Genomic DNA, 14433 nt, shown 5'->3' on the forward strand with positions numbered 1-14433 from the left:
GTTGCAATACGTCACGTGATGCCATCGTGATGATGCGACTTTGACACGCCTGTTCTAGACTATTTCAGATAATAAGCATTTCTGAATGGAATTTTGCCCATTATATTTGAAGATTGGTAAATGGAAGTTCTTAAATCGTGATTGTCTTTCCCACTATCTGTATAGCAATTAGTATGTGACCTTCACTTTCATATTCCTACAGTTTACATCTATTAAGTTTATCATGCAATTACTTTAAGAAGTACTGTATACAGTAAATTTTCTTATTGTAATCATACATTCCTAGTGTTGTGCTGAAAAACAAAAAAATTGCCTAAACCACACCTGCCAGGCATAAAGCAACTCTGCAGTTCCCAAATTTTGTTCATTGTCAGTTCTTGTACCCTTTCTGTTAGAATTCCACCAATTACCTCCCCAGGCAGATTTAATAAATTTTGTAATTTTAAAAGTTTCCCCACATATAATGAAATAATAGCATTTTAAAACACAATTAGAGCATTTATAGCTTTCCTTTTGTCAGTGGTTTTCCTTGGACACTAAATTTGTATAATGTTTATTTCAGTTTCACTCTGACATATCACTAGTATTCCCATATAAATGTCTAACAGATCCTTTCCCACATTCATTAGTTTTCCAAAATGTTTTCATCGTGTTTATTCTTAATTCTGTTCACTTTACTAGAGCCTTCTTATCTAGCCTTTTTTCCCGACTTCCCAAACAATATTTTATTTCTATCAAAACCCCTCTCCATTTTTAGGCATTCTGTTGATGTTGCCCCAAATGGAACTGGTTCTTTTGGCAGCTGTAGTACAATGCTGGCTCATGCTTAATCCGGTCCACCCAAATACCCAGATCCTTTTTACAAGTTATTACTACTGATAAGGCCTGTCTTGTACTTGTGCACCTATTTTTTTTTCCTCCCTAAGTATAGAACCCTATATTTCTCACTCTTTATTGGAGAAGACATAATATTCAAGTGTATCAACATCCTTTTGAACCTTGAGCCAGTTTTCTGAGGAATTAGCAATTCCTCCCTGGTTTGTGTTGAGTGCAGATTTGCTGACCATCTCTTTATTCCCTTATCTGAGTCATTTATAAAAGTGTTGAAGAGCTCTGGGCTCAGGACAAAACTGATGTATCCCACTTCATGCCTCACTGTATATAGCCATAGATACCTTAAGCTTCATGATTTAGGTATGGTTGTTCAACCTACTGTGAATCTCTCTGATAGTGGGACCATCCATCATCCCACATAGTTCCAATGGTCAACCCACAGCTAAAGGAATGTACCACAGTAAGTTGTATGTGGTTTGTTTATAGTTTAGTCCGTAGTTCATAGTGGGAATTCAGCCATTATAATTTAGTTTTATGTGAACCTGGCTATAGGCAACAAACTATGCTTTTAAAAAGGATGGTGTCTGAACATATATGTTATATAGTAGTGGTCTACAGTGTAGACCATTATATAGACAGAACCCGAAACATTAATCCATTCCTTTCTGCTGTAGGATTTGGATTCTTAAAATGCAAATGTTGCTTGGCAGAGGAGTTTCTTTTTTAAAGCTTATTTTTTTTCTCCTCTTCCAGATGTTTTCAGGCAGTTTTGTTGTTGTTTTTAAACTAATTCTATTCATGTTTTAAAAATTTATGAAAGCACTAATAAAAATGTCAAAGTGGTAAAAATGTTAGCTTTTGCTCTGCTTTGATTAAATTTTGCAAACTGTTTTTGAATATTAAAAAGCAATTTTTTTTATTCTCTCTTCCCTCCACAAGTGATTTGAGAGGCCGGATGCTTGGCTATCACTCAATAAGCTCATTTGCACTCTAGAGCCCCAGCATCATGTTTCTCTATTAAATAACACAGACAAATTATCCTTTAAAGACACCAAGCAAATTGTCACTCCTCTTACATTAAACTCGGGAGGGGGTGGAGTGGGGAGAAAGAGACAAAGGATTTTATTGTTTTTATTCCTTGGGTGGTTTTTTCCACTCTAATTTCATGTGTATATTTTAATAATGGCCAGACCTATCATAACTGGATTTGTTTAAACTTCTTATTAACAAGCCCATATAATTTTTAAAAATGTTTTTGATGATTCAACTACTTGAATTTTTGATATTTCTCTTTTTCTGTGTCAGGGTAACTTTGTCCCCAAAATAGTTACCAGTATGTTCAAAGTAATGTATGGAAAGAATGGTAGGAAGAACCTTACACTCAAGTTTATTCTGAGTTTCTCTTCAAGAGTTACAGAATCAACATGATATCAGCATATTTTAAGTTTTAAATATGTGCGTATGTCTCTCTTCGTCTTTCTTAGTACAATGTTTTTGAAATTGTGATCTGAGGATCCATGTGGTCTCCAAGACCCTTTCAGATGTCCACAAAATCAAAATTATTTTTCACCTTGTGTTGAAAAATAAAAGTATTAAAATCCCATGAAAGAATTCTGAAAAACAAGTGGCAATGAATGTGTCAGTTTTAATTTACAATAAGGTAATCATTGCTTACCAATTGCCTCATTTAGTGATCTTTTGAAGTTTTGATGGTTTTAAAAAAAAAATCACGCTTATCCTTACTTTTGCAATCTTTGCAATGTCCTGTGGTGACATAATTGCAATTTGCATGCTTCATAATTATCTTGCAACAAGAGAGTTAATAGAGAAGTAAAATCATAAGTTGTGGTCACAAGATGTTTCACTTAGTGACCATGACCTTTACTTAAGGATCGAAGGGCATTAAGGTCGTAAATCTCTTGTGATAGTATGATTTTCCGCTTAGCAACAAAACTATCGATTCAAATTGTGGCTTTTAAGTGAGGACTACTTGTATGGTGCATATTGATAAATATCATCCATGCAAGCAAAAGTTTGTTTTGAGGTCTTTCATAATTTTTAAAAGTGGGAAGGGATCCTGAGACAGAAATATTTGTATTAGATTGTAAGACCTGGGCCTCTCAGATGTTTACAGCTTTATGTAATGGATGATGCTAGATCAATTAATAATTACAGTAAGTTTATTTGCTATAGTTAAGAAAAAATTAATTTGTATGCTTAATTTTTCTTTTGATATCTGCATATACTGAAGCAATATTTTGGTACCTTTACAAACCAGATGAATGTTATGGCAGAAATACATACTTTGGACTGGTGGGTGATTTTGATACCTTCTTAAATTTGTTCATTTTAGAATTGACACTTGTCCATCTTCGTAGGATGAATATTGAGTGAGATCGTATGAGAGTTTTATTTTCTTCCTCTCTAGGTTTCTCCAGTCTTATATCTTCTGCTGATAAATTAATATAGTTGAATACAGTATGAGATTCACGCTGAGACTATAGGAAGGCAATTTAACTTATATGTAGTGTCACTATTACTGTATAGCTTTCCAACTGCAGTCTCCAATTCTACTGAATGTATCATATGAGGGTTTTTTTAAAGAAATACTAAAATATTTTATGGTATGAAGAAGGCAAAGCGTTCTTTTTATTGAGTGAAGTTTTAGAATCCAAGCCATTATTCTTATCTTGATTGGCATCACATATTGTATAGGGTTTCCATAAATTGTGGTTTAACTTGATAATGTTTTGCCTAGCTATTTATTTAAATTAAGCTAATATGTTATGGTTTTTTTTGTAGGAGATAATTGAATTCCCCATCCTGAAGCTGAATGGCAGGACAATGGAGATTGAATCCACTTTCCACATGTATGTGCAGCCAGTGGTGCATCCTCAGCTCACACCATTCTGCACTGAGGTAAAGCTCTTTTTCTTCTGAGAGCTTAATGTTGCCTTGCAGTTTCTCTAGGAGGATCTGAGATGCTGGCAGTTCTTCTATCTCCTCATAAAAAATGATTAAGTCTCTAAAGGTCTTCATTGTTTTGGTTATAATAAAAATAGGTAATTGGGTATCCAGACTCCAGTATATTTTCAATGGTTTAAACAACTATGATTTTAACAAAGGTGAAAGTAAGGAATTACAAGACTTGAACTTGCAGTCTTTGCAAGACTGAAATTATATGTTACATAGTCAAATTCAACTTATCATGCCTCATTATCTGCATTCAACATATTATTCCCATTTTTTCAGTTATTTTCCTGATCCGGCTTACTTCTGTGAACAAGGCAAAATTGAAACGATAGATCTGTCTATTTCTCACGATCATCTATGAATAATTTGATAAGGGGGACATACATCGCATATTCCAAAACCATGTTGTAAAGGAGGGAAGAAAGAATAGAAATGGAGACAACCTACATTTGTTATGGAAGCTGTATATGTGAAAAATGGAGCCATCATATCTGGCTTCCCGACTGACTTCGTTTGTCAGAAGATCAAAAAAGGGGACCACATCTCCAGGACAGTGCAACTGTCATAAATATGAACCAGTTGCCAAGGATCTGAATTTTGATCATGTGACCATAAGGATCTTCAATGGTTGTAAGTGTGAAAAATGGTCATAAGTCAGTTTTTTTGAATGCCATTGTAACTTTGGTCACTAAACAAACAGTTGAAAGTCGAAGACTACCTGTATATGCAATTAATTTAGTTCCAAAGCAAAAACACAATATTTTGCTTTCCTCTTTCTTGTACATATTTTCTTCTGTTTTGGTAAGATTTTAGATTCCTGTGTAAATAGCTGTTTACAGTAACCTCCCTTTCTCTCCTTGCTCTGCATATGTTTCTTCATCAGGACTGATACTTACTAAATACTAGGAAAAGGTTTTGTCTCTGCGCTTTTACTTATAGAAGTCAGCTTTATAGATCTCTTTGTTTGCACAGAAAGACCAGGTCTGATTATCTGATGGCATGCCAGAGACAAGTGCTTATTGTAATCAGGAAACTGTCTTGGATTAGAAATACGAGGGTGTATTAGATAAACACCATAGGAAAATCCATTTTGTTGGCATTGTCTTGGAGATTGCTTGGTTCTCTGCTCTTCTCTTTCGTTTCTTTTTCCATTAGGCATAACTGCTATGGCAAATTTACCAATTGTACTCTATTGTCTAACTTTCTTCAATTATTTGAAAAAGTATAGCCTCATCCCCGCAGGATTAAGCAATGTATTTTTCTGGAGTGTACTTGAACTAGAAGGTGAATCTATGTTTTATAATGTTTCTTTTATCACACATGAGGCTAGAAATACTATTCCAACAGGGGGAGCAGGAAGGCATAGTATCTTTTTTTCCATTGTATATCCATGTATGAAAGAATGTCAAACTTGCTTTCTTAACTGCTCTCAAAGCTAAGTGAGAAGAACTTCTGCTTTTGCATGGAACCAGAGAAACATAAATGTGAACATATACTATTAATCTATATTTTCAGTGTAGCTCAGGCTGAAAGGAATAACAATTATTGTTTATTTCAAAAACATGTTACACTAGGGTTCAGATAAAATAGTTCCTATCCCCAATCTAATGGATATATTAAACCAGAGAAGAGGTCAATCTAAATTATAAATCAAATGTAAATAAAATGTAACATGTATTCTTACCAGTAGCAGCTAATCAAAACCATATATTTTAATGCTTTTTATAACACGATGAAATTAACACTGAGCAGTTCAGCCTATTGGTTTGGTCCTCTACAACAGTCACAGTTTCTCACGTTACCCCTTGGAAAAATTAATTGCCCACTTCTCTGTTAGAACAATAAACAGTTGCAATCTATATATATAAAAGCAAAATACCACTCACGCATCATCACAAAATCTTCAGAACTGTAAAGCCTACAAACTTGATATTTGCCATGTATATTCCTCTTGGCTTCTAGGCACTCACTAAGAAAGGATTTTTCAAAATGATCATCAGAGCATTAGTATTTCCTGTATTATTTTTAACACGCTCTGATGCTAAGGAGTTCTACTCCCCTCCCCCCCCCGAAAAGAAATCTGATGCTATGCCCCATTTATACACAGACTCCCGGGAGACACTATGTGAGGTGCGAATCCTATTCAGGATTGTCCATTGCTGATGTGGTAATTCAAAGTCTGGCACCATTTTTGTGGGGTCATTTATTTATCTTCTTATAACTGGGAATTCAGCAACCCATTTGGCTTTCCAGTGGGAATTAATGTTAAAGATGTTGGGAAGATGCTTTCTAAATTTGAGTCTTCTAGCTGATGATTGAGGAAGATCAGTATGCATTGGTAGGAGTGAGTTATTCAAAATTTTTCTGTATTCTCTCACTATAGTGCATCTTGCCTTCATAAAGCTGTGGTGCTATATGGCTCAGAACAGGAAGCCAGCAAGTACTTGGCAACGATTGGGCTGTTATTTACTTTGAGCTTATTTGCCTGAGTTGGTAGTTCCTTGATTGGATCGATGGGGTATTGTTTGATTATTGGTGTAATGTTAATCTTGGTGTTAATCTCTTCTCAGCTGGGTATTGATTGCTGATAAGGAAGTGTTTTGGTCTTTTTGTTTTCTTTTTGGCTTTTTGGTTGTCTCATTAGAATGGTATGTATCATGTTTCCCAGAAAATAAACCCTAGCATGATTTTTCAGGATGCTTGTAATATAAGCCCTTACCCCCAAAGTAAGCCCCATTTAAGATCGTCAGCCCTTGCGGGGTGGGTGGGCATGGCCAGCAGAAGAGGCAATGAGTATGCGGAGGCCGACCTGGTGGACTCACCTGTGCTGCTTGGGCTGTGCAGCCTCAGGGTGGGCTGGTGGGCTGCAACTGCTGCCAGACACCATCGGCTTCCGTGCTCTTGCTGCCTCTTGTGCGCACCTTGGGGTGTGGGGCACCCGGCCGGACTGGTCCCTTGTGATCACCCCGATATCTTGTTTCCCTGTATCAGGCTGTGGCTTGTTCAGAACTGGGCCGCACAAGCGGTGGGTGAGCACACACACTTGTACAAATGGAGCTCTGCGTGCATGTCTGCTGCTCACATAGAACCATCCCTTTTCTCCCCCACCAGTCTACCAAGCCGGAAAGATTGGGGACCGCTGGTATAAGGTTTAGAAATAACAGAAGAATATCATATGCAACTAAATTTTATTTAGTTTATGTTCAATTAAATTATGTACTATTCTGTAAATCTCCCTAATAACATAGGCCATGGGTTTCACACAAATATCAAAAAGCAAAGGTAAAAGAAAAAAACATTGTCTGGTTCCTCTAAATAATGGGAAAATAGAAGAAAATATACCATTAACCTTTTACTTTACTTTACTTTACTTGATCCATTTTATGAATTTCAAACAAAATCCGAACCTACTTAATACAGCAAATATGACTGTTTATATATTTTGTCAAAAGCTTTTTCACTATCCAACAATAAGCTTATAAATTGGTCTTTATTTTCATTCAAGTCTATTAAAGCAACAACCAAACTAATATTGTTTGCTGCTTGATCATTTTTAATAACAAGCAGTAACATTTGCTATAATCTATTTGCTAGCATTATTGTTAAAATCTTTCTATCAACATTAATAGATGAGATTGGATGATAATTAGCACATTGGATATGATCTTTACCTGAGTTTGGTATAATTGTAATACAAGTCTGATTAAATGTTTCTGTTTAATGCCTAATATTCCCTTATCAAATATTCCATCATACAATTTTGGCACCAAAAGATCTATAAATGTTTTGTTCCATAGGCAATCCATAGGCATCCAATCCTGATGTTATACTAACTTGCTATTTTTAAAATTATTGTTTAACTTTTACTCAGATAGAGGGGCAGATAAAATGTCTTTGTGTGTATCTAGGTGTTTTAGAAGCAAACAATGTTTTGCATGCTTAAGTGAAAAGTATAAATATTTTATATTTATATAAAATATAAAAATATAAATATTTTACATGTTCAAGTGAAAAATAAAACTTGGAATATCTGGTAAAGTTTAGAAAAGTATTGAAGCTGAATTGATGCAATAAATCAAATTGTACTTAGGCTGTCTTCTAATATACTACACAACAGGTATTGTTGACTGTACAAAAACTGAACTAGATGCTTTAGATCACAAGACTCCAAACTTCTGACAATACATCACTTCACCCAATAAGCAAACATAAATTATGTTTACCAAGGAAAATTGATGGTCTTTAATTGCATGTGAAATAGACAGTTGAAGATGAAATCAGAGGTGTAAATGATTATATAAAAGCAAGCAGAGGGAGAATATTAAGGTCTGCAAGGCAAACTCTTGAATTTGATGGAATCAGAAGGAACATACAGAACTAATTATTTATAACAATGAATGAAAAAATGGAAAGATAAACCTGCCAATACCTAAAAAAAATAGTAATAAACTTGGTAATGACTTCAAATTGGATTCATCAAGAATGAACATTTATAGCATAAAAAAAGCACTAGCAGCAAGTGCCATAAAACAACATTTAAAAAACAGGAAACTGCAAATATAGATTATACAAGGAGAATGACAAGACTCTTAACTACCTAAAAAGTGGTGGCAGCAATATTGTCCAGACATGTTGCATGGCAAAATGATATGTTGGAATTGATGCCCCAGAATAATAGTATGACCATAATAGCACTTAGACTTATATGCCACCTCACAGTGCTTTATAGTTCTCTCTAAGTGGTTTACAGATTCAGCATGTTGCCCCCAACAATCTGGGCCCTCATATTGAAACAGTGTTTTACAATTAACATGTAAAAATGTTATGGAACTTCCAAATTCAGAGTGATATATACAATGCAATATGTTTGACATCACAATAGTTGAAGAAAAGTAGGCTATACCTAAAGATGTAGTAATGCCAAATGATGGCAAAGTGGCTCAAAAGAAACTGGAAAATATTGTGAATTATTTAGACTTACCCAGTAAAATACATATATTATGAAATAATGCATCAAAAGTTTACCTATAGCAGCAGAATTGTCAAAATAGTTGAAAAAAATAGAATGTTTTGCCCTCACAATAGTTTACAAAAAAAAAAAAATGTTTATAGTGATATTTTTAGAATTCTTAGATTTTGGAATAAAGCTCAAATTGTCCTTAAATTATCAGCAATTAGAAGCAGTAGTTCTACGACAGAGAAATACTGGGAGAGGAACCCAACATATTTTATCAGATGATCTCTGTAGCTCTGGAAAGGAGCATAATAGACATTTAGCCTAACTCCTAGAATGAAAGAAAATGGATTCTCTCAGTTCAGCATGCAAACAGTTGGTTTGTTTTAAGATTATGTGTACAACAAGATGAAAAGAAATAACTGTAGTGATAAAGAATAAAGTAATTAATAGAAATATAATGGTTCTAGCTAATGATTTAAATCAGGGGTGTCAAACTCATGTCACGATGGCGTCATGTGATGTATCGTGACTCTCCCCCCCCTTCGCTAAACCGGGTATGGGCGTGGCCACTGTGTTATGCATCTGACCCGCAGGCCAGGAGTTTGACAGCCCTGATCTAAATGTAAGCTTTAAGTGAAAGAAATTTGCTCATCCATCTGACTTGCAAAGTTCTATTCTCATCAGCCACAATGATTAATTATATTTTGTTTGTGTTTAAGAATTCTGTAAACAAAATGAAAGATGGCATTTATTTACTTCTGTGTTTTCTTCCTTGTCTGTGTTGTTTGCCATTTGATGTTTTCTGTAGAGTGTTTTAGCATTAATATTTAGTATTTTAAAAAAGCAATGAACGCCTCAACAGTAGCAAAAAAGGGAGGTGGGATGGAAGTGAGCTTTTCTTTTTCTATGGCTATTTAGTTTTCAATTAATATGTGTTTTCTGTGTTTCTTTTGTTTTAGCTGACTGGAATTATTCAGGCCATGGTGGATGGACAGCCTAGTCTCCAGCAAGTGCTTGAGGTAAGCAGAATAACCTTTCGTTCCTGACCCCTGATCCTATTTCTCCCTTCCCCCTTCTTCTTCTTGTGTATTGAACCACATAATTTGACTATGATTACAGCTTCATTAGAATAACATTTGCTGTCACATCAGTGACATGCTGTTGTGAATATTGAACCATTGATCTGTCATTTCCAGCTGTTCGTGTCAAAGGTGTTTGACTCTTGCCAAAAGCCATGAGGAGGTATATGTAGGGGGAATTCTTTTACTGGCAACGGTCTTCAGTGTTACATTAAGAATACTGCATGGAAGATAATAGATAATATTAAATATTTAGTAATAAACCATTTTATATAAGGTATCTGAATATGGGACATAATCTTAATAATGCCATTTGCTTTATGTGGCACTCATAGCATTTAAAGCTTAATTAGCTGAAAGTATTTTCACAATCAATAGCTTTTGGTGTTTGGTCTCTGTGAATGGAATTTCAAGAGGTGAATCCTACTTGATTATGGTGTGATGCTTTGCTCCCTTCAGGATTTGGGCCTAATAGTTCTTGATCAAAATAATTGCAACCACAGCTGCGTGAGGAAATCTGATTAAAGGGTGAAGTTGCATTCCCTTGCTTCAGTGATAATATGGAATTGCTTGGTGAAAGAAAAAGAGACAGCTGGGTATCCTGAATGACATTCAGTAGTGAGGCTTCCATGCTACTCCATTGAGAACTGTTTCAACTAATCCTGGGAGAAGGCCTATCTTTTATCTTCTCATTAATAGGGGAACTAACCTTAATAGTTTATTCACAACCCAAGGGATCTCATTCCTTTATCAGAGCCATGAACAAAGCCTGAGAGGACCGTGCCTCCTGTTAATTTAGCTAGTACTGATGCTGTAATACAGTTCAATACAGGACAGAGCCAGGACTTGCGTATTTTGGCCAATATGGAATGAATATATTTTTTACTGTTATATGGCAGGCCAAAACACCACTTTATTATGGTGGCGATTGAAAATTTGAAATTGAAGCGAAAGGTTGATGTCCCCTCCAGAATACAGAACAAAAAATTGTACAGGTATTCCTCGACTTATGACCACATTTGAGCCCAAAACTTCTGTTGCTAAACAAGATATTTGTTAAGGGAGTTTTGTCCCATTTATTGACTTTTTCTGTAGTGACTTTTTCTGTAGTGTACAGAAAAATTGACTTTTTCTGTAGTGAATCACTACAGTTTTTAACTTATTAATATGGTTATTACGGTAAGTGAATCTGGCTTCTCCATTAACTTTGCTTGTGAGATGTCAGAAGATTGCAAAATATGAACACATGATCCCAGAACAGTGCAACTGTCATAAATAATATGCAGATATCCATAATGGATAGAAATTTTATGATAATATATGAATATAGAAAATATATGAAGAAACTTGTGAGCTGGTATATTTATCAACCATTTGAGGTAGGTCGTCAGGAAATAGGTAACACAAGAATTCTGTTTCACTGACTGAGATACAGAGATACAGATACACTGATAGCAGACTCTTTGAAGACTGATAGTCCTCCCTCTCCTTATATAAAGAAATCAAGGTGAATCAATCTGAGGTTTCTTTCTTTTACTTTTTTGTTTTCACAGGCTAACCCCATATTTTACTAATGGTTGCTTTATATTCTTTGTTGCCATCTCTATCTCTCTAGAGTTTGTTTCCTACTAGAAAATAATGCTTGTAAGAAACGTAGATTCTTGGTGCTTGAGAAAACAGTAAGAAGACTGGGATAGTAAGTAGTCAGCTCATTAAGATTACTTGGAGAAAATATAGGAAGAGCTAGAGTATGGGAAACTACTCACCACAAGAAATAGAAAAGAAATGCAAGAGCTTTAAATCAGAAGTGGACAACTGGTTTTGGTTTGGAACCCAGAATTTGGTTTTATATATCTTGCTAATGATACCATAATGGGAGAGATTTAAATGTAAATCTGTGTGTATATGTGCTAGGAGGGTGGGGATGGGTGGGTTAAGGGACCTACTTAATGTCAGAGGCTTAAGACATCTATTTTGCTTCTTAATCCCTTCCTTCCAAAAACTTGGCCTGATTTTTATTTTAATAAAAGTTGATAGAAATAAAACTCCCCCAAAAGGAAACCAACCCTAAGTCTTCAATTGTTACTTCTACTCACTTCTTGAGGCTGCTGACCTTACATTTCTGGAGTTTTGAAACAGGATTCAAGCTTTTATACAAGAAACACTTAGAATAAGGATTTGTGTACTGTGGAAGGAAGCAAAAGAGTAACTGTAGTGGGATCATTTAAACCACTCAATGAAGAATTTGGAAGAACAATTACGGTAATTTGTAAGGATCTTTTCTTTCATACTGAGAGTACATTATTATTATTATTTATTGAATTTGACAAACAAAGATGAATTTGAACTTTTAATAGAGGAAGACAAATGTGATGAAAGATAAAACTAATTCTAATTCTCATGATTGAAATACATAATTCCAGAATACAACTTGTTCACAGAGTTCAGAAGCAATAAAAAGAGAGAGATTACACAATATGGTAAAATAGCCACACCTACACAGAAATCCAAGTGCATGAACTTCCTGGAAATTGCTCTATATCAAGCAAGAATGACGTTCTATGCTGTTGGAATTACAGTAGATACTATTAATGCTTTTGAAAGTATCTGTATTATAATAAGCAGAAGCAGGAACATCCCCCCCTCCCCCCCAATAATTCTTCCTATGAAAAGCAGAAGCTGATAAGAATAAAAGGTTGGATGACTAAAGTCCTGATAGAATTGCCTTCTACTCCTGTGATTCTGCAACACTGGACTTGACCTTGAAAGCATGGATACAGGCCCCAAACCTATGAGAGCACAACTTTCCAAGATGAACACCAGGGAGAGTAGAAAGGCAGAGACTAGAAAAAAGTTGTTTGAAGAAGCTGTTGTTTCTTAATGGGCAGCAACTCAATCTAAATAGCCCCAATTCATCTTTGCTTGTGTGGAAGTAAGAGTTTCTTAGATAAAAGGATTTATTTGGGTTCTATCAGATATTGGAATCATACCTATGATATGAATCCCAATAATTCAGTGATTACTAGGTAACCTGTCCTTTGTCAAAACTTTGACAGGGTTTGCTATATAAACCTTGCTGTAGATGTTAAATCCCTTTACCTTGAATCTTGAATGGGATCGTGATCAAAACCATTCTATAAATCCTCAACAGTGTTTTTTGATTCATGATTTTCTGACTGTGTCTCTTACATTGGTGTAAGACTTAAGGCACGGAGAAGTTTGGATGTATTTCCAAAGGCAAATTTCAGGTAGTTCAAAAAGGCATTAGATGCTAACGACGGGGGATTTGAATTACCTCAATAACTGCTGAGAAATTCTCTGCCAAGTATAGTCTTTCCAAGAAATTTCTGGTTTGACAGTTAATTTCTTCAAAGGTAGTAGATGGAGGAAGCTCTAAGGCAGTGATTGCAAACCTTTTAGGCACAGAGTACCCAAACCTGAAGGCGCTTGCGCTCACTAGAGCGCCGGAAACCTGACAACCAGCTGGCTGAGCTGGGGCAACAGTGCACATGCCCCCAGAGAGGGCTCTGCGTGGCACCTCTGGCACGCGTGCCATAGGTTCGCCATCATGGCTCTAAGGTAAATTAGCTATCCTAGACTTGATCCTAACTAATAGGGAAGATTTAATAGATAAAGTGAGAATAGTAGGAACTTTGGAGGAAAATGGTTCTACAATTCTGGAGTTATTAACTGAAGGAAAAATAAAGATGAGAATAATCAATATAATTCAAGAGTTCAAGAAAGCAGATTTTAATACACTTAGAGTTTATAGATTCCATGGCAGCAGAAACTAATGGGAAAAGGTTGCTCAAAGTGGATGGGAGACACTAAAAGTGGCTCTAAAACACAATCACAAATATTTTCAAAGAGGAAAAAAATACAGGACACCAGAAGATAACCACATAGAACATTTAATGAAGATCTGAAAATATAAATGGATGTATATAAGAGGTGGAAAGTGAGACAGGTCATGTGTAAAAAGGAAATACAGACAGCCCTGATTGGTAATGAGTAGAGGTTAGTAAAAAGATACTCTTCAGTTGTGCTTAAAATAAAAGGAACTGGAGAGAAACAGCATGCTGATTGCTTAATGGAGATGGACAAAAGGTTAGCAGATAATTAGCTAGAATACTTAACTCTTATTTTTGCTTAGTTTTCTCTAAGATAAAATGTGCATTACTAAAAATCAGTATGGAATGTCAAGTACACATCTTTTCAAACTAATCTTACTTTATTAAAAGTAATTTCTTTAATTAGTTCCTTATGTTGTGAGAATGTTGTGAACACAATATATCTTGATCAAAATACCCCATGACACTGTGATTAGTGAGCAAATACCACTGGATGGCAGTAGTTAGATGAGCTCAAATTGTCTTGAAAGCAATAGTCAAAGAGTGCTCATCAACAGTTAAGATCGGAATCAAGCATCCACCTCTTTTTCCAAAGGTCTCAGTTCCTATAGTGAACAAATTGGTAAAATGTCATATTAACAAAATAAGAGTTGAAAGGGACCTTCGAGATCTTCTAGTCCAAACCCCTGCTCAAGCAGGATACCTTACACTGTTTCAGATAGGTGGTTGTCCAGTCTCT

General features: G+C 35.4%; 1 protein-coding gene across 2 annotated transcripts in view; it reads left to right on the top strand.

Annotated features, from left to right (window-relative positions):
- ERI3 (ERI1 exoribonuclease family member 3) overlaps positions 1-14433 on the top strand; it is a 264150-nt gene that overhangs the window by 39198 nt on the left and 210519 nt on the right. For both annotated transcript variants that reach the window (XM_070939619.1, XM_070939620.1), the window contains exons 3-4: positions 3637-3753; positions 9724-9783. In XM_070939619.1, the coding sequence (XP_070795720.1) occupies positions 3637-3753; positions 9724-9783 (177 nt within the window). The remainder of the gene's footprint in view (positions 1-3636; positions 3754-9723; positions 9784-14433) is intronic.

Source organism: Pituophis catenifer, unplaced genomic scaffold (assembly GCF_029215685.1).
Source record: "Pituophis catenifer annectens isolate HBS135680 unplaced genomic scaffold, rPitCat1.0.hap2 SCAF_3, whole genome shotgun sequence".
NCBI lineage: Eukaryota > Metazoa > Chordata > Lepidosauria > Squamata > Colubridae > Pituophis > Pituophis catenifer.